We start from the raw sequence: 24,000 nt of genomic DNA, 5'->3' as shown, positions 1-24,000 counted from the left end.
CCATCTCCCCCCAGCCTGCCTCCCTCCCTCCCTCCCTCCCTGTGGACCATCTCCCCCCAGCCTGCCTCCCTCCCTCCCTCCCTGTGGACCATCTCCCCCCAGCCTGCCTCCCTCCCTGTGGACCATCTCCCCCCAGCCTGCCTCCCTCCCTCCCTGTGGACCATCTCCCCCCCAGCCTGCCTCCCTCCCTCCCTGTGGACCATCTCCCCCCAGCCTGCCCCCCTCCCTCCCTGTGGACCATCTCCCCCCAGCCTGCTTCCCTCCCTCCCTGTGGACCATCTCCCCCCCAGCCTGCCTCCCTCCCTCCCTGTGGACCATCTCCCCCCCAGCCTGCCTCCCTCCCTCCCTGTGGACCATCTCCCCCCAGCCTGCCTCCCTCCCTCCCTCCCTGTGGACCATCTCCCCCCAGCCTGACTCCCTCCCTCCCTCCCTGTGGACCATCTCCCCCCAGCCTGCCTCCCTCCCTGTGGACCATCTCCCCCCCAGCCTGCCTCCCTCCCTGTGGACCATCTCCCCCCAGCCTGCCTCCCTCCCTGTGGACCATCTCCCCCCAGCCTGCCTCCCTCCCTCCCTCCCTGTGGACCATCTCCCCCCCAGCCTGCCTCCCTCCCTCCCTGTGGACCATCTCCCCCCAGCCTGCCTCCCTCCCTCCCTGTGGACCATCTCCCCCCAGCCTGCTTCCCTCCCTCCCTGTGGACCATCTCCCCCCCCAGCCTGCCTCCCTCCCTCCCTGTGGACCATCTCCCCCCAGCCTGCCTCCCTCCCTCCCTCCCTGTGGACCATCTCCCCCCAGCCTGACTCCCTCCCTCCCTCCCTGTGGACCATCTCCCCCCAGCCTGACTCGATCCCTCCCTCCCTGTGGACCATCTCCCCCCAGCCTGACTCCCTCCCTCCCTCCCTGTGGACCATCTCCCCCCAGCCTGCCTCCCTCCCTCCCTCCCTCCCTGTGGACCATCTCCCCCCCAGCCTGCCTCCCTCCCTCCCTGTGGACCATCTCCCCCAGCCTGCCTCCCTCCCTCCCTCCCTCCCTGTGGACCATCTCCCCCCAGCCTGCCTCCCTCCCTCCCTCCCTGTGGACCATCTCCCCCCCAGCCTGCCTCCCTCCCTCCCTGTGGACCATCTCCCCCCAGCCTGCCTCCCTGCCTTTGCCTGCCACCCCGTCTTCATCACGTCCTCAACCCAGATCCAGCAATATGGTTTCTATCACTAATAAAGCAGCAACAGCAGCAGGGGGTCGAGCTGTGACTGTAACAGATGTAGAGCCTTCAAACAAGCACTGCTTTCCTAGGTCTCTAAATGGCGGACCCCTAACAGAGACAGTTGAAGCCTTAGCTCCTCAGGGTGCGCCCGGTGGCTGGGAATGATTAGCTGTGTTTAGATTACATTTTTTACTATATACCTTTTTGTTACCCTCTGGGAAAAATAACTGAAACAAGAAGATAGAGAAATCTGTTAGGTATTATCAGTACAGATCTATCTGTATGTCATGACATCTATTAACACTATTACTGACAGTGTCTAGTTACTCATGAATAGGCTACTGTAGATTTGAAACTTTGTAGTGTAGTTTGAGTCTTATAACAGACTTGTCACTGTTGGCAATCTTTGTTCCTACCCCTCTGGAGAGCTAGCTAGCCTGTTCTGTCTTCCTACCCCTGTGGAGAGCTAGCTAGCCTGTTCTGTCTTCCTACCCCTGTGGAGAGCTAGCTAGCCTGTTCTGTGGTCCTACCCCTGTGGAGAGCTAGCTAGCCTGTTCTGTCTTCCTACCCCTGTGGAGAGATAGATAACCTGTTCTGTGTTCCTACCCCTGTGGAGAGCTAGCTAGCCTGTTCTGTCTTCCTACCCCGTGGAGAGCTAGCTAGCCTGTTCTGTCTTCCTACCCCTGTGGAGAGCTAGCTAGCCTGTTCTGTCTTCCTACCCCTGTGGAGAGCTAGCTAGCCTGCTCTGTCTTCCTACCCCTGTGGAGAGCTAGCTAGCCTGTTCTGTCTTCCTACCCCTGTTAGCTAGCCTCTTCTGTGTTCCTACCCCTGTTGGAGAGCTAGCTAGCCTGTTCTGTGGTCCTACCCCTGTTGGAGAACTAGCTAGCCTGTTCTTGTGTAGGGTCTGGGTTGTTTTCAGGGTGTGATTGAAGAGGATTAGCAGGGTTTGATTGAACCTTTCACATGCCCCTGGCTCTTACCTTGAGGATGTTAAAGGACATCAAGCACTTTTCACATCCATAGAAGTTGCCAAGGTGATTAAGTAAAGTTCATTTAAATGAACTTCCTCTGTCCAACAGAATCCTCTCTGGGGCATTCATAAACACTGCCAAAGTCCACAACTACGTAATACACATTTCCTAGAAAATATTCTCACAATATTTCATATAATACTCACACTGCTTGAGCTCTGAATGCCAATCAAGTAGATGTAATTGAGTGTATGCTTGTGTGTCTTCATTTGTGTCAACGTGTGTGTTTATGGATGTGCTCAGATGTTTGTTTCCCAAAGATTTCTTGAGAGCAAATGTGGTCCTTCTTACACGCCAACTACCTCAGTCCAGTGACATATTTACATTCAGCTCTGTTAGCAGACGTGAAATGCGTACCAACAGTGTGATACCACCATCAGCAAGATGCAAAGCAACAGCTGTGTAGTCTAACTTGTTTACAGACACAGTCCAAGTGTACATCCCAAATGGCAACCTAATCCCTGTACGGTGCATTCAGAAAGTATTCATACCCCCTTCCCCACTTTCCACATTTTACTACGTTTTTATTTATTTTACCTTTATTTAACTAGGAAAGTCAGTTAAGAACAAATTCTTATTTTCAATGACAGCCTAGGAACAGTGGGTTAACTGCCTGTTCAGGGGCAGAACGACAGATTTTGTACCTTGTCAGCTCGGGGATTTGAACTTGCAACCTTCCAGTTACTAGTCCAACGCTCTAACCACTAGGCTACCCTGCCGCATTACAGCCTTACTCTAAAATTGACAAAATTGCCTTACTCTAATGACAAAGCAAAACAGGGTTTTAGATGTTTTTTATTTACATATTTATTCAGACCTTTTGTTGTTAGACACAAAATTGAGCTCAGGTGCATCCTGTTTCCATTGGTCATCCTTGAGATGTTTCTACAACTTGATTGGAGTCCACCTGTGGTCAAATTCAATTGATTGGACATGATTTGGAAAGACACACACCTGTCTATATAAGGTCCCGACATTGACAGTGCATGTCAGAGCAAAAACTAAGCCATGAGGTTGAAGGAATTGTCTGTAGAGCTCAGAGATAGGATTGTGTCGAAGCACAGATTTGGGGAAGGGTACCAAAACATTTCTGCAGCACTGATGGTCCCCAAGAACACAGTGACCTCCATCATTCTTAAATGAAAGGACTTTAGAACCACCAAGACTCTTCTTAGAGCTGGCTGTCCGGCCAAACTGAGCAATTGAGGTAGAAGGGCCTTGGTCAGGAAGGTGACCAAGAACCCGATAGTCACTCTGACAGAACTCCAGAGTTCCTCTGTGGAGATGGGAGAACAACCATCTATGCAGCATTCCACCAATCAGGCCTTTATGGTAGAGTGGCCAGACGGAAGCCACTGCTCAGTAAAAGCCACATGACAGCCCGCTTGGAGTTGCCAAAAGGCACCTAAAGGACATTCAGACTATGAGAAACAAGATTCTCTGGTCTGATGAAACTAAGATTGAACTCTTTGGCCTGAATGCCAAGCGTCATATCTGGAGGAAGCCTGACACCATCCCTACGGGGAAGCATGGTGGTGGCAGCATCATGCTGCGGGGATGTTTTTCAGTGGCAGTGACCGAGAGATTAGTCAGGATCGAGGGAAAGATGAGGGGAGCATGGTACAGAGAGATCCTTGATGAAAACCTGCTCCAGAGCGCTCAGAACCTCAGACTAGGGCGAAGGTTCACCTTCCAAAAGGACAATGACCCTAAACACAGCCAAGACAAAATAGGAGTGGCTTCGGGACAAGTCTCTGAATGTTCTTGAGTGGCCCAGCCAGAGCCCGAACATGAACCCGATTGAACATCTCTGAAGAGACCTGAAAATAGCTGTGCAGCAACGCTCAACATCCAACCTGCCAGAGCTTGAGAGGATCTGCAAGGAGGAATGAGTGAAACTCCCCAAATAGAGGTGTGCCAAGCTTGTAGCGTCATACCCAAGAAGACTGGAGTCTGTAATCACTGCCAAAGGAACAGTACTTGAATACTTATGTAATTGTGATATTTCAGTTGTCATTTTTTTGCTATTTTTTTCATTTCTTTTTTTACTGCCTTTTGCTTTGTCTTTATGGGGTATTGTGTGTAGACTGAGGAGAGAGAAAAATGATCTAATCCATTTTAGAATAAGGCTGTAATGTAACAAAACATGGAAAAAGTCAAGGGGTCTGAATACTTTCCCAATGCACTGTATATTGTAGTGCATTACATTTGATTATTATTGGTTATTTAGGCCAGTACATTGAGGATATTGGTTATTTAGGGGTGGCATCCCCATGTGTCAATCATCAAACTACAGGTCCCATATTATATGACTGATGTATCATTAGTTGGTTCCGTATTATATGACTGATGTAGCCTTAGTTGGAGAATGCGCAGGATTAACGAGCAACGTTGCCTTTACTGTGGACAGTCTCAACATTTCCGTGCCTCCTGTCCTGAGCTGACGGGAAACGGGATGGCTCGTCAGTAAACGGGAGAATACTGGCGAGTCAGATACAGTCTCCAGCTGCCGATACGGTACACACCTTGCTTCCAGCCAACCTGCGGTGGGACAATGGGCAAGTTGGACATTCCTGCTTTCATAGACTCTGGGGCTACCGGCTGTTTTCTGGATCGCTCATTAGCTCACCAACAGAGGCTGCCACTCACTGAACTGGACACTCCATTGTCGGTCACTGCGCTGGATGGCCAACCCCTAGGGTCTGGGAAGGTGAAGCAATTCACCATGCCTTTTCAGCTATGAGTTCTGGATGACCATGTGGAGCTTATCCAGTTACATCTAGTGGACTCTCCTGAGTTTCCCCTGGTTCTTGGACATCCGTGGCTTTCCACCCATAATCTTCAAATTGACTGGATTACTGGGATTTGGGTCATGTCTTGGGTCAGGAAACAAAGGGCCAGCAAACTACCTCCTCACAGGCCCCACGATTGTACCATCGAACTTCTGTCCGGCACCACTCCTCCGAGAGGAGGGATGTATTCTCTCTCAGGTCATGAACAGTTATATTAAGGAGGCGCTAACGGCTGATTTTATTCGGCCATCCACTTCACCTGCAACATGTCAACCAGGTTCTTCAAAGACTCCTCTCTCATCGCTTGTTCGTGAAGGCCGAAAAGTGTGAGTTTCACATTCCTCAGATCACCTTCCTGGGGTACATCATGTCTCAGGGCTGTGAACCGATGGACTCCCAAAAGGTAGGAGCGGTGGTCAACTGGCCGCGGCCCAGCACGGTCAAGCAAGTTCAGCCGTTTTTGAGTTTTGCTCATTTCTACTGGAGATTTGTGAAAATCTTTAGTGCTGTGGCAACGCCATTGACAACACTCACCAAGGGCTTGGCTGGGCATGTGTGCTGGACCTCTACTGCTGAGAAGATGTTCCAGGACCTGAAACGTCGGTTGTCTTCTGCATCCGTTCTAGTTCATGCGGATCCTTATCTTCCTTTCGTGGTAGAGGTGGATGCCTCTGACGTTGGCGTGGATGCGGTTCTGTCTCAGTGCTCAGTGAAAGACCAAAAGCTTCTCTGTTCTGCCGGTGCATGGAAAATCCCACCAGCTCTATATTATCCATGTCGTCGTTCAGCCACGACACGGTGAAACATAAGATATTACCATTTTCAATGTCCCATTGGTAGGATAATCTTAATCGTAGGTCATTCATTTTATTTTCCAATGATTGCACATTAGCCAGTAGAACGGATGGCAGTGGGAGTTTACTCACTTGCCTATAGATTCTCAGAAGGCAGCCTCCCTTTTCCTCTGTCTTTTCTTCACGCAAATGACAGGGATTTGGGCCTGTTCTTGGGAAAGCAGTATATCCTTCTCGTCGGTCTCGTTAAAGGAAAAGCTTATTCCAGTTCGAGGTGAGTAATCGCTGTTCTGATGTCCAGAAGTTATTTTTGGTCATAAGAGATGGTAGCAGCAACAGTATGTAAAAAAATAACTAAAAAAATAACTTAAAAAAAACAAACAAAATAGCACAGTTGGTTAGAAGCATGTAAAACATCAGTCATCCTCTTCGGGGCCATCTTAATCATCTCATATGTATATGCTGTATTCTAGATTATTCTACTGTATCTTAGTCCATGCCGCTCTGACATCGCTCGTCCATATATATATATATATATATATATATACTCTTAAACCCATTCCTTACTTAGATTTGTGTATATTGGGTATATGTTATGAAATTGTCAGATATTACTTGTTAGATATTACTGCACTGTCAGAGCTAGAAGCACAAGTATTTCGCTACACCCGCAATAACATCTGCTAAACACGTATAGGTGACCAATCATATTTGATTAGATTTGACACTCTGTTAAAGGTCCCCAAAGCACACACAACTGCCAGTAAGCACACACACTCTTACTGGCAGTTGTGGCTGCTTTGCGTGATGTATTGTTGTCACTACATGCTTGACCTTTGTGCTGTTGTCGGTGCCCAATAATGTTTGTACCATGTTTTGTGCTGCTGCCATGTTGTGCTGCTGCCATGTTTTGTTGCTACCATGTTGTTGTCATGTTGTGTTGCTACCATGCTGTGTTGTTGTCTTAGGTCTCTCTTTATGTAGTGTTTTGTTGTCTCTCTTTTCGTGATGTGTTTTTTGTCCTATATCTTTATATAATTTTTTAAATGTTTAATTCCATCCCCGCAGGAGGCCTTTTGCCTTTTGGTAGGTGGTCATTGTAAATAAGAATTTGTTCTTAACTGCCTAGTTAAATAAAGGTTCAATAAAATAAAAATAATAACATCTCTCATCTCTCTCATATAGCCTGTAACAAACGTCTAATGCACTTTAGTATGGTCAGTGTGTAAACATTGACTTGGGGTTGAGGGAGCTGCCTGCTTGCTGTTGCTGTCGCTGTTCAATGTAAAGTCTCGATCACACCGACAGCTTCATTTGCATTTTGGTCCACCAGAAGAACATTCATTTCCAATGAAAAGCTGCGTTTGTCCTGCAGCATTGCGTTGCCGAGGCAGTTGCAGTGTGTTCTGTGTGGTGCGTTGGATTTATAGAATTTAATCAAACTGTATGTGTAGTCGGCTTGACAGAAACGGTAGCCGAAAGGTGAATGTTGAACTTTTGTTACACACATATCCAGATGATGCTGCGTAACATTTTGCGCATTGACGCTGTCGGTGTGACCGAGGGCGTAAGGAGGTTTAATACCAATACTCTGAGGTAGAACACATGCTGCTTGAGGTTTAATACCAATACTCTGAGGTAGAACACATGCTGTTTGAGGTTTAATACCAATACTCTGAGGTAGAACACATGCAGCTTGAGGTTTAATACCAATACTCTGAGGTAGAACACATGCTGTTTGAGGTTTAATACCAATACTCTGAGGTAGAACACATGCTGCTTTGATACTAGAGGTTTAATACCAATACTCTGAGGTAGAACACATGCTGCTTGAGGTTTAATACCAATACTCTGAGGTAGAACACATGCTGCTTTGATACTAGAGGTTTTATACCAATACTCTGAGGTAGAACACATGAAACGAAATGTATGAAATGTAAATATTGCATCATTCGTCTCCCAAAAGTGAAAAACACATACTTGGAAATGGAGGTACAAAAAACATACAATTCCCCCAAGAAACATAACAGTTATTACCTCGTATATAGCCAGAGTTAGTTGACAAGCTTCTCTCTTACCTCTTATACAGCCAGAGTTAGTTGACAAGCTTCTCTCTTACCTCTTATACAGCCAGAGTTAGTTTACCTGCTTCTCTCTTACCTCGTATATAGCCAGAGTTATAGAGCTAGTTCAACTGGGAGAAGCTGGTAAACTAGTCACAATGCTTGTGGCATGTCGTTGTCTGTGTCCCAAAATGCACCTTGTTCCCCATATAGGGCACTGGTCAACATAGTGCACTATATAGGAAACAGTGTGCCATTTGGGACCCACATCGTCTATATAGCCGGGTTTTAACTCAGTGAAGCAGTGAAAAACTGCTGCCAATGTGGTATTGATTATACTTAAAAGCGAACAGGAGATTTTCTGAAGAAAGCAAAGGGGCCTATGTGTCATGTTAATTGTCATCTGCTTTCACATAATGGTACAAAAACCTCTTTAACTCTGAACAATACGAGCAGAGCGTCCTAGTAAACCTGAAGTCATTACTCAAAACATATGCCTGGGAATATAACAGAGACTGCATCCTCAATAGCACCTTATTCACTTTATAGTGCACTACTTTTGACCAGTGCACTACTTTTGAGCACTTTATAGGGGATAGGGTGCACTATAAAGGGAACATGGTGCACTGTATAGGGAATAGTGTGCCACCTGGGACATTCTGTGCTCAGAGACTGCAACATTCTGGACAGTACAACATTCTGGGGAACACAACATTCTGTGGAGAACAACATTCCGGGGGGAGCACAACATTCTGTGGAGAACAACATTCCAGGGAGCACAACATTCCAGGGAGCACAACATTCCAGGGAGCACAACATTCTGGGGAGCACAACATTCTGGGGAGTTTCAGACCTGTGTTCAAATAATATTTAAAGTCATTTGAAATTGTTTATCTGTGCTTGCCTGGTGCAAAGGACCCATTAGAACAGTTCCACAATTGCAAACTCCTCCCACCTGGCACTCCATATTGTCTAAATCAAAATCATAAAGTATGTGAAAGATTTCAAACAGTATACTCTTACAAAAAAGGGCTCCAAAAGTGTTCTTCGGCTGTACTGAGTTCAAGTACACTCAAGTACACTCTCAGAAAAAAAAGGTGCTATTGAGAACCTTATAAAGTTTTTTGGCTGTCCCCATTGGGGAACCCTTTGGTTACAGGTAGAACCTTTTGTGGAAAGGGTTCTACCTGGAACCAAAAAGGGTTCTTCAAAGGGTTCTCCTATGGGGATTGTACTTGAACTCAGGTCTGGCATGCAGTAAAGTATTGGAAACTGAGGGAAATATAATATAGTAAATGAATGGATGTCAGTTGGCAGAGACTTGGAGAAAAGCCTTTGAGGATTTTTTCTCTCTCTAGAAATATATTTTGCTTGTTCTGTTATTCACACAGTCCCTCGGCTCTGCAACAATACAATGCCCCATTGTCAAAACCAGCCAGGCTCAGGCACTGTACCGTACACAATGCCTGGTAGAAATGGTCTTGTCAATATTTAGCATATGATTGATCTCTTTCCCAAAAGCATTATGCAGGAATTCATGTAAAGTACCGTTTTAAATTGTCACATGCTTTGTAAACAACAGGTGTAGACTAAGCAGTGAAATGCTGACTGGCCTTTCCCAATAATGCAGAGAGAACAATAGAAATGGTAGAAGAAGAAGAATACAAGGAATAAATGCACAATGAGTAACAATAACTTGGCTATATACACGGGGCACCAGTACTGAGTCGATGTGCAGGAGTACGAGATAATTGAGGCAGATATGTACTGCGCATACTGTGTAGGTAGGGATAAAGTAACTAGTCAACAGAATGGATAATAAACTGTATGTGATGAGTCAAAACAGTCAGTGAAGATAGTCCGGGGAGCTATTGGTTAACTATTTAACTCACTATTTAGCAGTCTTATAGCTTGTGGGAAGAAGCAGTCTATGACATGGGGGGGCTGGAGTCTTTGACAATTTTTTCAGGGCCTTCCTCTGACACCACCTGGTATAGAAGTCCTGGATGGCAGAGAGTGGTCGACCTTGTGGTCGAATGCCAAGCAGTTGCCATACCAAGCGGTGATGACACCAGTCAAGATGCTCTCAATGGTGCAGCTTAGAGAGGATCTGAGGGCGTAGATGTTCCTGTTGTCCAGGTGGGAGAGGGCAGTGTGGAGTGCAATAGAGATTGTGTCATTTGTGGATCTGTTTGGATAGTATGTGAATCTATCCCAACGTCTGGCCCCGCGGCCTTGTGAATGTTAACCACGTCTTTCTCACATCAGCTACGGAGAGGGAGATCACACAATTGTCTGGAACAGTTAGTGCTCTCATGCACGGTTCAGTGTTGCTTGCCTCAAAGTGAGCATAGAAGGAATTTAGCTCGTCTGGTAGGCTCACGTCACTGGTCAGCTCGTGGCTGGATTTCCATTTGTAATCCATGATAGTTTACCACATCCGATGAGCATCAGAGCCAGCGTAGTAAGATTTGATATTAGTCCTGTATTTATGTTTTGATTGTTTGATGACTCGTCTGAGGTCGTAGAGGGATTTCTTATAAGTGTCCAGATTAGTGCTCCACTCCTTGAAAGCGGCAGCTCAAGCCTTTAGGTCGCTCAGTGAGGATGTTGCCTTTAATCCATGGCTTCTGATCTGGATATGTATGAACGGACACTGTGGGGACAACGTCGTCGATGCACTTATTAATGAAGCCGGTGACGGTAAACTCCTCAATGTTATTGGATGAATCCTGGAACATGTTCCAGTCTGTGCTAGAGAATCAGTCCTGTAGCTTAGCATCCCCTTTATCGGACCACTTATGTATTGAGTGAGTCACTGGTACTTCCTGCTTTAGTTTTTGCTTGTAAGCAGGAATCAGGAGGATGGAGTTATGGTTAGATTTGCCAAAAGCAGGGTGGGGAAAGCTTTGTATGCACCTCTGTGTGTGGAGTAAAGGTGATCTAGAGTTTTTTCGCCTCTAGTTGCACAGGAGACATTCTGGTAAAAATGAGGTAAGACAGATTTCAGTTTCCCCACTAGGAGCGCTGTCTCTGGATGTGTCTTTCCTTGCTTATGGCTCTATACAGCTCGTTGAGTGTGGTCTTAGCGCCAGAATCGGTTTGTGGTGGTAAATAGAAAGCTATGGAAAACAATAAAAAGTATTGTCTGCAGTTTATCATTAAGTATTCTAACTCAGACGAGCAAAACCTTGAGACTAATATTAGAGATTGCGCGCCAGCTGTTGCTAACAAAGGGAATGTCACGGAATTCTAGGAGTGGTGGGTGTAGAGTCAGGCGCAGAGAGCAATACTTCTAAATTAATGCGTTTACTTCGCTTGGTCTAGCCAACAAACAGGCAATGACCATGAAACAGGTATGTCTTCAAAAACCAGGAGAATAACATACAACAAATTACACAGGAGAAAAACAACTTCACCACTGACAGTAGGAATAAGCCCGCACACAAGCAGGCGGGCACTGGAAGTTTAAATAGACTATAAATGAACCAAAATAAGCAACAGGTGAAACCAATCAAGACAAAACCAATGGAAAAAGAAAAAGGGATCGGTGGCAGCTAGTAGGCCGGTGACGATGACCTCCGAGCGCCGCCTGAACAGGGAGAGGAGCCACCTTCGGTGGCAGCTAGTAGGCCGGTGACGATGACCTCCGAGCGCCGCCTGAACAGGGAGAGGAGCCACCTTCGGTGGCAGCTAGTAGGCCGGTGACTCCGAGCGCCGCCTGAACAGGGGGAGGAGCCACCTTCGGTGGAAGTCGTGACAGGGACATACATACACCTCCCCTTTAACTTTTCCTGAAGCTGCCGTTCGGTCTTGATGATGTATAGAAAAACAGTTAGATGTACATATACTATATAAATCAATGAATAACAATGGCTGGTAAAACTGCCAAGTGGTACTGTATAACTAACTATTATTGACTGTATGTTTGTTTTTACTCCATGTGTAACTCTGTGTCGTTGTATCTGTCGAACTGCTTTGCTTTATCTTGGCAATTGTAAATGAGAACTTGTTCTCAACTTGCCTACCTGGTTAAATAAAGGTGTTCTCAACTAGCCTACCTGGTTAAATAAAGGTGTTCTCAACTTGCCTACCTGGTTAAATAAAGGTGTTCTCAACTTGCCTACCTGGTTAAATAAAGGTGTTCTCAACTAGCCTACCTGGTTAAATAAAGGTGTTCTCAACTAGCCTACCTGGTTAAATAAAGGTGTTCTCAACTTGCCTACCTGGTTAAATAAAGGTGAAATAAAAAAATAAAAAAAATAAAAACATGTAAATATCCTGAGTGCATTGTGTTATACAGTACCACTTGGCAGTTTTACCAGCCATTGTTATTCATTGATTTACCCTCACACATGCATTAAGCAACCATTATTTACATGACATCTTTACGATGCTTACATTGGCTCTTCTGTACTCTCGATCTGTTTCTCTGTAGCCGTGTTTTATACACGTGGGATGTATTTTAAGGTAATCACCACCATCAATTCCCATTGGCTCAACTTATTCACTACTCTCTCATACTCTTCAAGATGTATGATATCAATTTCTACGGCCTGGAGACGTTGGAGATGTTTATAATGAACATCTATCCTGCTGTGCACCCCCTGAAAGACTTGACTCATTGTGGAATGCCCTCTTGCCATGAAATCAGAACATGCATGTCTGTGAATCATAGGTGGCCTACGTAATGTACACTGAGTATAACAAAACATTAGGAACACCTTCCTAATATTGATTTGCAACCCCTCTGTTGCCCTTGGAACAGCCTCAATTCGTCTGGGCATGGACTCTACAAGATGTCGAAAGCATTCAACAAGGAAGCCGGCCCATGTTGACTCCAATACTTCCCACAGTTGTGTCAGGTTGGCAGGATGTCCCTTGGGTGGTGGACCCTGTTGACTCCAATACTTCCCACAGTTGTGTCAGGATGTCCCTTGGGTGGTGGATCCTGTTGACTCCAATACTTCTCACAGTTGTGTCAGGTTGGCAGGATGTCCCTTGGGTGGTGGACCATGTTGACTCCAATACTTCCCACAGTTGTGTCAGGTTGGCAGGATGTCCCTTGGGTGGTGGACCCTGTTGACTCCAATACTTCCCACAGTTGTGTCAGGTTGGCAGGATGTCCCTTGGGTGGTGGACCATGTTGACTCCAATACTTCCCACAGTTGTGTCAGGTTGGCAGGATGTCCCTTGTGTGGTGGACCCTGTTGACTCCAATACTTCCCACAGTTGTGTCAGGTTGGCAGGATGTCCCTTGGGTGGTGGACCATGTTGACTCCAATACTTCCCACAGTTGTGTCAGGTTGGCAGGATGTCCCTTGGGTGGTGGACCATGTTGACTCCAATACTTCCCACAGTTGTGTCAGGTTGGCAGGATGTCCCTTGGGTGGTGGACCATGTTGACTCCAATACTTCCCACAGTTGTGTCAGGTTGGCAGGATGTCCCTTGGGTGGTGGACCATGTTGACTCCAATACTTCCCACAGTTGTGTCAGGTTGGAGGGATGTCCCTTGGGTGGTGGACCATGTTGACTCCAATACTTCCCACAGTTGTGTTAGGTTGGTGGGATGTCCCTTGGGTGGTGGACCATGTTGACTCCAATACTTCCCACAGTTGTGTCAGGTTGGCTGGATGTCCCTTGGGTGGTGGACCCTGTTGACTCCAATACTTCCCACAGTTGTGTCAGGTTGGCAGGATGTCCCTTGGGTGGTGGACCATGTTGACTCCAATACTTCCCACAGTTGTGTCAGGATGTCCCTTGGGTGGTGGACCATGTTGACTCCAATACTTCCCACAGTTGTGTCAGGTTGGCAGGATGTCCCTTGGGTGGTGGACCATGTTGACTCCAATACTTCCCACAGTTGTGTCAGGATGTCCCTTGGGTGGTGGACCATGTTGACTCCAATACTTCCCACAGTTGTGTCAGGTTGGCAGGATGTCCCTTGTGTGGTGGACCATGTTGACTCCAATACTTCCCACAGTTGTGTCAGGTTGGCAGGATGTCCCTTGGGTGGTGGACCATGTTGACTCCAATACTTCCCACAGTTGTGTCAGGTTGGCAGGATGTCCCTTGGGTGGTGGACAATGTTGACTCCAATACTTCCCACAGTTGTGTCAGGATGTCCCTTGGGTGGTGGACCATGTTGACTCCAATACTTCCCACAGTTGTGTCAGGTTGGCAGGATGTCCCTTGGGTGGTGGACCATGTTGACTCCAATTCTTCCCACAGTTGTGTCAGGATGTCCCTTGGGTGGTGGACCATGTTGACTCCAATACTTCCCACAGTTGTGTCAGGTTGGCAGGATGTCCCTTGGGTGGTGGACCATGTTGACTCCGATACTTCCCACAGTTGTGTCAGGTTGGCAGGATGTCCCTTGGGTGGTGGACCATGTTGACTGCAATACTTCCCACAGTTGTGTCAGGTTGGCAGGATGTCCCTTGGGTGGTGGACCATGTTGACTCCAATACTTCCCACAGTTGTGTCAGGTTGGCAGGATGTCCCTTGGGTGGTGGACCATGTTGACTCCAATACTTCCCACAGTTGTGTCAGGTTGGCAGGATGTCCCTTGGGTGGTGGACCATGTTGACTCCAATACTTCCCACAGTTGTGTTAGGTTGGTGGGATGTCCCTTGGGTGGTGGACCATGTTGACTCCAATACTTCCCACAGTTGTGTCAGGATGTCCCTTGGGTGGTGGACCATGTTGACTCCAATACTTCCCACAGTTGTGTCAGGTTGGCAGGATGTCCCTTGGGTGGTGGACCATGTTGACTCCAATACTTCCCACAGTTGTGTCAGGTTGGCAGGATGTCCCTTGGGTGGTGGACCATGTTGACTCCAATACTTCCCACAGTTGTGTCAGGATGTCCCTTGGGTGGTGGACCATGTTGACTCCAATACTTCCCACAGTTGTGTCAGGTTGGCAGGATGTCCCTTGGGTGGTGGACCATGTTGACTCCAATACTTCCCACAGTTGTGTCAGGTTGGCAGGATGTCCCTTGGGTGGTGGACCATGTTGACTCCAATACTTCCCACAGTTGTGTCAGGTTGGCAGGATGTCCCTTGGGTGGTGGACCATGTTGACTCCAATACTTCCCACAGTTGTGTCAGGTTGGCAGGATGTCCCTTGGGTGGTGGACCATGTTGACTCCAATACTTCCCACAGTTGTGTCAGGTTGGCAGGATGTCCCTTGGGTGGTGGACCATGTTGACTCCAATACTTCCCACAGTTGTGTCAGGATGTCCCTTGGGTGGTGGACCATGTTGACTCCAATACTTCCCACAGTTGTGTCAGGTTGGCAGGATGTCCCTTGTGTGGTGGACCATGTTGACTCCAATACTTCCCACAGTTGTGTCAGGTTGGCAGGATGTCCCTTGGGTGGTGGACCATGTTGACTCCAATTCTTCCCACAGTTGTGTCAGGATGTCCCTTGGGTGGTGGACCATGTTGACTCCAATACTTCCCACAGTTGTGTCAGGTTGGCAGGATGTCCCTTGTGTGGTGGACCATGTTGACTCCAATACTTCCCACAGTTGTGTCAGGTTGGCAGGATGTCCCTTGGGTGGTGGACCATGTTGACTCCAATTCTTCCCACAGTTGTGTCAGGATGTCCCTTGGGTGGTGGACCATGTTGACTCCAATACTTCCCACAGTTGTGTCAGGTTGGCAGGATGTCCCTTGGGTGGTGGACCATGTTGACTCCAATACTTCCCACAGTTGTGTCAGGTTGGCAGGATGTCCCTTGGGTGGTGGACCATGTTGACTCCAATTCTTCCCACAGTTGTGTCAGGATGTCCCTTGGGTGGTGGACCATGTTGACTCCAATACTTCCCACAGTTGTGTCAGGTTGGCAGGATGTCCCTTGGGTGGTGGACCATGTTGACTCCAATACTTCCCACAGTTGTGTCAGGTTGGCAGGATGTCCCTTGGGTGGTGGACCATGTTGACTCCAATTCTTCCCACAGTTGTGTCAGGATGTCCCTTGGGTGGTGGACCATGTTGACTCCAATACTTCCCACAGTTGTGTCAGGTTGGCAGGATGTCCCTTGGGTGGTGGACCATGTTGACTCCAATACTTCCCACAGTTGTGTCAGGTTGGCAGGATGTCCCTTGGGTGGTGGACCATGTTGACTCCAATACTTCCCACAGTTGTGTCAGGTTGGCAGGATGTCCCTTGGGTGGTGGACCATGTTGACTCCAATTCTTCCCACAGTTGTGTCAGGATGTCCCTTGGGTGGTGGACCATGTTGACTCCAATACTTCCCACAGTTGTGTCAGGTTGGCAGGATGTCCCTTGGGTGGTGGACCATGTTGACTCCAATACTTCCCACAGTTGTGTCAGGTTGGCAGGATGTCCCTTGGGTGGTGGACCATGTTGACTCCAATACTTCCCACAGTTGTGTCAGGTTGGCAGGATGTCCCTTGGGTGGTGGACCGTTCCAGATACATGCCAGGAAACTGTTGAGTTCTGAAAAAATTTAGTGACACTTCATGTATTTGTATTGTTTAAAAAATGTACAAATACAATGAAATCTATGGTTTGAACATGTCTTTAATGTTTATTTGTTTAGGTGTTAGTAATAAAAGCCACTGTTAGTAATTCTCTAAGTGTTGATACATTTGTGTTTACATAATTAAGCCTTTATGCATGTGTTGTGAATGACCAAAGGTGTCAGACTTTATATTAAGTACAGCTTCATATGATACAAGGCATTGATGTAGTCGGAAGTTTACATACACTTAGGTTGGAGTCATTAAAACTCGTTTTTCAACCACTCCACAAATTTCTTGTTAACAAACTATAGTTTTGGCAAGTCTGTTAGGACATCTACTTTGTGCATGACAAGTAATTTTTCCAACAATTATTTACAGACAGATTTCTTCACTTATAATTCACTGTATCACAATTCCAGTGGGTCAGAAGTTTACATACACTAAATTGACTGCGCCTTTAAACAGCTTGGGAAATTCCAGAAAATGATGTCATGGCATTAGAAGCTTCTGATAGGCTAATTGACATCATTTGAGTCAATTGGAGGTGTACCTGTGGATGTATTTCAAGGCCTACCTTCAACCTCAGCGCCTTTTTGCTTGAAATCATGGGAAAATCAAAAGAAATCATCCAAGACCTCAGAAAAACAATTGTAGACCTCCACAAGTCTGGTTCATCCTTGGGAGCAATTTCCAAACGCCTGAGGGTACCACATTCATCTGCACAAACAATAGTACACAAGTATAAACAACATGGGACCATGCAGCCGTCATACCGCTCAGGAAGGAGGCGAGTTCTGTCTCCTAGAGAGAACGTACTTTGGTACAAAAAGCGCAAATCAATCCCAGAACAGCAAAGGACCTTGCGAAGATGCTGGAGGAGACAGGTATACAAGTATCTATATCCACAGTAAAATAATCCTATATCGACATAATCTGAAAGGCCGCCCAGCAAGGAAAAAGCCACTGCTCCAAAATCGCCATAAAAAAGCCAGACTACGGTTTGCAACTGCACATGGGGACAAAGATCATACTTTTTGGAGAAATGTCCTCTGCTCTGATGAAACAGAAATAAAACTGTTTGGCCATAATAACCATCATTATGTTCGGAGGAAAAGGGGGAGGCTTGCAAGTCGAAGAACACCATCCCAAACGTCAAGCACGGGGTTGGCAGCATCATGTTGTGGGGGTGCTTTGCTGCAGGAGGGACTGGTGCACTTCACAGAATAGATGGCATCATAAGGGGGGGAAACTATGTTGATATATTGAAGCAACATCTCAAGACATCAGTCAGGACTGTAATGAGCATGGGATGCAGAGTAACCACATGCGATAGCTAAAATTGTGTGGGTGTTCATATGGAATCCCAACAGTCCTTTATGTTAGATTATTTTATTTAACTAGGCAAGTCAGTTAAGAACAAATTATTATTTACGATGACGGCCTTCCAAACCCGGACAACACTGGGCCAATTGTGCGCCGCCCTACGGGACTCCCAGTCACGTCCGGTTGTGATACAGTCTGGATTCGAACCAGGTTGTCTGTAGTGACACCTCTAGCACTGAGATGCTGTGTCTTAGACCATTGCGTCACTTCCTCACCTTGAAAGTATCTATGGGCCAGAAGAAACTGCAATCTGTGGTTTGGTTTTCCCTAAACAGCCCCTACAAACTTTATCCACCTCTCGATACAAATAAATGGGAGTGATAGTGGCATTTGTGCAATTGTCAAAATGTCAAGGCCAAATCAACTCAAATGAACTCCATATTTGGTTTGATGTCATTTAAAGGTGATTATGACATAAATAATACTAATAAACATGCACACATGCCCCTATGACTTCCCTTAATAGTTTGCTAGTGGATGGAAAAAATTAATGAAAACTGAACCATGGGATATAGTTTCTCCTGTCCCATAGACCACTTCCAGTTGTTGTAAATTCCTGAACTTCCCCTTTAATATACTCTCTGATTTACATTTGAAATGTTTTCCAGATTTGATTTCAAACAATATTCATTATTATACTGTGGAAATTGTCAATGAGATGGCTTGAAATCTTACAGATTGTGGCTTTGGGATCAATGGGGACGACTGAGTCAGACTGGATTGGTACTGTTCTCTGGGTGGGTGTTTCTGCAGGCAAAGGCGTAGAGGAATGGATCCAAACAGCTGTTGATGAAGGTCAGAGATCCAACAATTCCCCAATGGGCCTCCCAGACTCCTCTCAGAGCCTTATCCCCTTCAAAGATTGCTGACAATCCCAGCAAGTTCATGACATGGTGAGGAGTCCAAAGAACGGAAAATGTCACTACTATACTGGTCACTAATCTGGTCATCTTGGGGCTCCTGAAAAACGCTGTTTGGTTCACTCTTCGGTGGAGGCGGATATAGGCCGTGGCTATGATGGAGAAAGGAACTACAAATCCCAGAACAGTCTGTAGGAGCAACACGGCCACTTGCTGAGCGTCTGACGCGAAAACAAACATACACTGGAAATGTCCATTCTCATCCTGCTTCAAATCTCGCACCACCCAATTAGGGATAGATAGGACCCCGGCTACCCCCCACAGGACAACCAGCAGTCCCCTTTCCTTTGCCACTCCCAGCACGGCCCAAGTCTGTGGATACAGAACCTGGAGGTAACGCTGGATGCTCAGAAGCGTGATAGTCAGCAAGCTGGTGTAGATGCTACAGTAAATCAGGAAGGACATTAACTTGCAAATAGCCCGACCCATTATCCAGCTAAACAGAATGCTGTGGATCCATACAGGCAGGGTGACAAGGCATAGCAGGTCTGATGCAGCCAAGTTCAACATCAGTCTCCGGCTCAAACTGGATAGATCGTGGTTCCGACAGAGGACAACTATCACTGCGATGTTCCCGGGTATGCCGATCAGGAAGCAAAGAGACAGGACCACGCCAGGGGCCAGGCCATCACGGTTCCAAGGGATGGGTGCAGGACTGAGGAAGGAGGCATTAGAGTCGGAGGAGTTTAGGGTGAAGGAGATGAAGGTGGAAGAGTTGTGTTGCTCCATTTCCAGCAGTGAGTCAAGATGACCTGCAAATGGCTCTGAGTAACAGGCAGTCAGATCAAATACAGTGTTCATGTGATGCATGAGGTACATTATTTGCAACCGTTGTTTATCTGTACTGTGAATTTGCTAACCAAATTGAGTGTTAGTGAATAGGTAATTAGGGAAAGGCCATGTTGTCACAAAAGCTAGGAGTGGTGGGTGTGTTGTCAAAGAGAGCAAGGCTTCCAATGTAGATGGATTTATTCTGCTGGGTCTAGCCAACATACAGGCACAATGACCAATAAACAGTTAAGTCCCCCAAAACCAGGAAAATAACGAACAGCAAAAATGCGTATAAGCAAAACAAAAATGTACCACTGACAGACAGGAATTAGCCCGCACAAAAGCAGGCGGGCCTTGGAAGTTTAAATAGTCCCGAATTAACAACCAATACTGTACAGGTGAAAACAATTAAGACAAAACCAACAGAAAAGAAAAAGGGATCGGTGACAGCTAGTAGACCGGTGACAGCTAGTAGATCGGTGGCAGCTAGTAGACCGGTGACAGCTAGTAGACCGGTGACAGCTAGTAGACCGGTGGCAGCTAGTAGACCGGTGGCAGCTAGTAGACCGGTGGCAGCTAGTAGACCGGTGGCAGCTAGTAGACCGGTGGCAGCTAGTAGACCGGTGGCAGCTAGTAGACCGGTGGCAGCTAGTAGACCGGTGGCAGCTAGTAGACCGGTTGCAGCTAGTAGACCGGTGGCAGCTAGTAGACCGGTGGCAGCTAGTAGACCGGTGGCAGCTAGTAGACCGGTGGCAGCTAGTAGACGGTGGCAGCTAGTAGACCGGTGGCAGCTAGTAGACCAGTGGCAGCTAGTAGACCGGTGGCAGCTAGTAGACCGGTGGCAGCTAGTAGACCGGTGACAGCTAGTAGACCGGTGGCAGCTAGTAGACCGGTGGCAGCTAGTAGACCGGTGGCAGCTAGTAGACCGGTGGCAGCTAGTAGACCGGTGACAGCTAGTAGATCGGTGGCAGCTAGTAGACCGGTGGCAGCTAGTAGACCGGTGGCAGCTAGTAGACCGGTGACAGCTAGTAGACCGGTAGCAGCTAGTAGACCGGTGGCAGCTAGTAGACCGGTGGCAGCTAGTAGACCGGTGGCAGCTAGTAGACCGGTGACAGCTAGTAGACCGGTGGCAGCTAGTAGACCGGTGGCAGCTAGTAGACCGGTGACAGCTAGTAGACCGGTGACAGCTAGTAGACCGGTGGCAGCTAGTAGATCGGTGGCAGCTAGTAGACCAGTGACAGCTAGTAGACCGGTGGCAGCTAGTAGACCGGTGACAGCTAGTAGACCGGTGGCAGCTAGTAGACCAGTGGCAGCTAGTAGACCGGTGACAGCTATTAGACCGGTGGCAGCTAGTAGACCGGTGGCAGCTAGTAGACCGGTGACAGCTAGTAGACCGGTGACAGCTAGTAGACCGGTGACAGCTAGTAGACAGCTAGTAGACCGGTGACAGCTAGTAGACCGGTGGCAGCTAGTAGACCGGTGGCAGCTAGTAGACCGGTGGCAGCTAGTAGACTGGTGGCAGCTAGTAGACCGGTGGCAGCTAGTAGACCGGTGACAGCTAGTAGACCGGTGGCAGCTAGTAGACCGGTGGCAGCTAGTAGACCGGTGACGACGACCGCCGAGCGCCGCCCGAACAGGGAGAGCAGCTGGAAGTCGTGACACATGTTTTGATGTTCTGCTTCTGTAGGAAATTGAATGGGACTTCTGAATGTACTGTATTCTTCCTGTGAAACAACAGATGACAAGGAAATGATCTAGAGGAAGAATCTTAGATAACTAGTCAGACTAAAAAACATGTTCAATTGTAATTTTATGCGCTTTTAACCAATCAGCATTCTTCACTGACATAGTAGCCTGGCCTCCTTCCAACCTAAAGCCTGTGACTAGTTTGATAATCAATGTGATTTTGTTTCACTGAATCTCTGTCTGTATATTTGGTTAATTGATCTCTGGCTGGACAAGTGGAGAAGTGATATCTCGTTTATTCGTTCACTGATCAGAAACATTTAGCATTCGTTATACAACGGGTGGGTTTAATCCTGAATGCTAATTGGTTAAAAGGGCATTCTAGACGGTGTCTATTCCACAAGTTACCACCGGTAGAGAATGTGTGATCAAACAAACGCTATGAGAGTACATATGGATATATTTCTTAAATAGAGTTGGTCCCTGTTAAGATATCTTGATATTTAAAAATGTTTGGGCTGCCGTTACAAAGGTTGTAGGATTCGACAACTCTATAGCCTACTCGGGGTGTCGAGATAGTCTAGTGCTACTGCTGAAATGCACTAAATTCATTGAGGAACGTAATAAAGCTCGGGAATTTATGAACGCCCTGTTTCGCAAATTCACAACAAAATCACTGCCGATCAAAGTTACTCTATCATTATTAAGGGTGCGTTGGTAAATTCACTCTGGCTATCTACTCTGACTTCAGAGCACTCTGGTCTGTGTGCCAGAGCACAGAATAACTGATGAATTTACGAACACTCGACACCAGTTGAATACGGCTAAAAAGCCTATTTAACTTTTTAGCCAGTTTAACGCTGGCTAAAAAGCGTAGTTAAATTGTTACCGGCAACACAGTTACAGTCACCAACGCTCTGGATAACATGAAAACAGCCTAACCAGCTCTGTTAGGGTGAGTAAAATGATCAGAGTGAGGAGTTCTCTCATTTGTATCTGGAAGTAGCTAGCAAGCTAACCAATGTTAGCCGGTTAGCTTTGGGTGCTTGACTGCTGTTGTGAGGCCAGAGCGTTTATGAACACTCCGAGAGTGAAACGCTCTGAATTTATGAACTCCCAGAGCGCACTCTGGCACTCCGGATTTAATTCATGAACACATCCTAAATAGCAGTTTCCCTTGCAGTGAAATCTTTACATAGTGACGTAGCCAAACCGGCAATGTGGTGCAGCGACAATCTTAATTTTAACCCTGGCATAGTGACCATATTTGGGTTTTAAACGCTTTAAATGGGCACTTCTAAATTCTTCCGGTATTTCCCGGGAGTCTCGGGATAAATATGAAGAATTATTATAATGGAACTTGCCAAGATATAAATGGTGGTTTATCTGTGCTTAGTAACATCTGTTGATCTGGTAGTGAATATATATTTGGTCAACATTTTAGTATATGACTGATCAGTGTCCCAATACTGTTACACTGAATTACAAGACTGAAAATAACTCTACCTACGCATTGAGCTATCTCACTTGGCAGTTTAACAGCCATTGTTATTCAGCAAACAGTACATGTTTCACCATCACACACGCATTACCAAGCATCCATTATAGTATTATGTACATGAAATCTCCCAGTATAAGAGGCCATTACGATGCTTACATTGGCTCTTCCGTAGTCTCAATCTGTTTCTCTGTAGCAGTGTTTTATACATGTGGGGCGTATATTACAGTAATCACCACCGTCAGTTCCCATTGGCTCAACTTATTCACTATTCTCCATACTCTTCAAGATGTATTACACAAATCTATATGGCCTATGTCAGTGGACGTATACAAGGAACATCTAACCAGCTGTGCCCCCCCCCCTGAAAGATCATTGCTGAGTGAACTCTTGCCCGGGAAATGTGGAAATGCACATCTGTGAATTAATCGTATGTGGCCTATGTAGCGTATACTGATAGGAAGCCTGTATTCACAGCCATAGTATTCAACATGGACACTATCTGATAGCACAGTCCAGACCTCAGTTCAAATACTATGTTAAATCGTTCAAATAATTGTAACTTTTGCTTTAGCCAGCCTGAAATGCAAGATGGGAGGGGTTTGCAGTTTTGGGAGTAATCTAATGGTACATTTAGCCAGGGAAGCTCAGTCAAGCACAGACAAAGTATTTTAAATGATTGCTACTAGTATTTGAACCCAGGTCTTGTGGAGTGTACTCTATCTGAGAGAGCCCAGACCTGCTGAGTGACTAACTGTAGAGGCTTGAAGTGACTTTCAAAGCTGAGAGAACGTCAGCCCTGCTATCTGTCTTGTTTTTGACAACTACCACCATGTAATGATTACAAACAGCTTACTGAATAGCACATAAGTACAGAATACAGGGGTTTGGGGATATATTGGCATCTTTCCACTATTCTATCAGGTCTTACTGGAAGAAAAACACGTAATAAATTGACACAATTCCAAAGTAGAACAATATCGTGAAACCTTTTTAAAAGTGAAAAGGCTGTACGATGGTTACAGTAACCTCATATCTAAATGGTGTTGCTGTGCTGTGCTCCCTAGTCCCTACTTCATCAGGAGTCACCCAGCAGGAGGTGGAGTGTGATTGGTCTCGCTTCATGGTATTCCAAACCCTCCCCTCCCCATGGTGTGTCTGGGGTGTACTGTATATCCAGTCTGATCCCAGAACCTGCTAGGTTTCCCATCCACACGGAGTTAACGGGTGAGTCCAAAATGGTACCTCTATTCTTTTAACAGGGCCCAATGGAGCTCCGGTCAAAAAGTAGCTCACTATATAGGGAACAAGTGTGCCATTTGGGACACGACACACACTTATTGAATATGAAATGGATGTCAAACTG

At 46.6% G+C, this 24,000-nt stretch overlaps 1 protein-coding gene across 1 annotated transcript in view; it reads right to left on the bottom strand.

Moving 5' to 3' along the window:
* LOC116371890 (circumsporozoite protein-like) overlaps positions 1-24,000 on the bottom strand; it is an 82,166-nt gene that overhangs the window by 44,405 nt on the left and 13,761 nt on the right. Inside the window, exon 2 of the mRNA XM_031821026.1 lies at positions 19,244-19,443. Within this exon, the coding sequence (XP_031676886.1) occupies positions 19,244-19,443 (200 nt within the window). The remainder of the gene's footprint in view (positions 1-19,243; positions 19,444-24,000) is intronic.

Source organism: Oncorhynchus kisutch, unplaced genomic scaffold (genome assembly GCF_002021735.2).
Source record: "Oncorhynchus kisutch isolate 150728-3 unplaced genomic scaffold, Okis_V2 scaffold3813, whole genome shotgun sequence".
Lineage (NCBI taxonomy): Eukaryota > Metazoa > Chordata > Actinopteri > Salmoniformes > Salmonidae > Oncorhynchus > Oncorhynchus kisutch.
The sequence above is the reverse complement of the archived record's forward strand: the minus strand, read 5'-3'. Positions and strand labels throughout refer to the sequence as shown.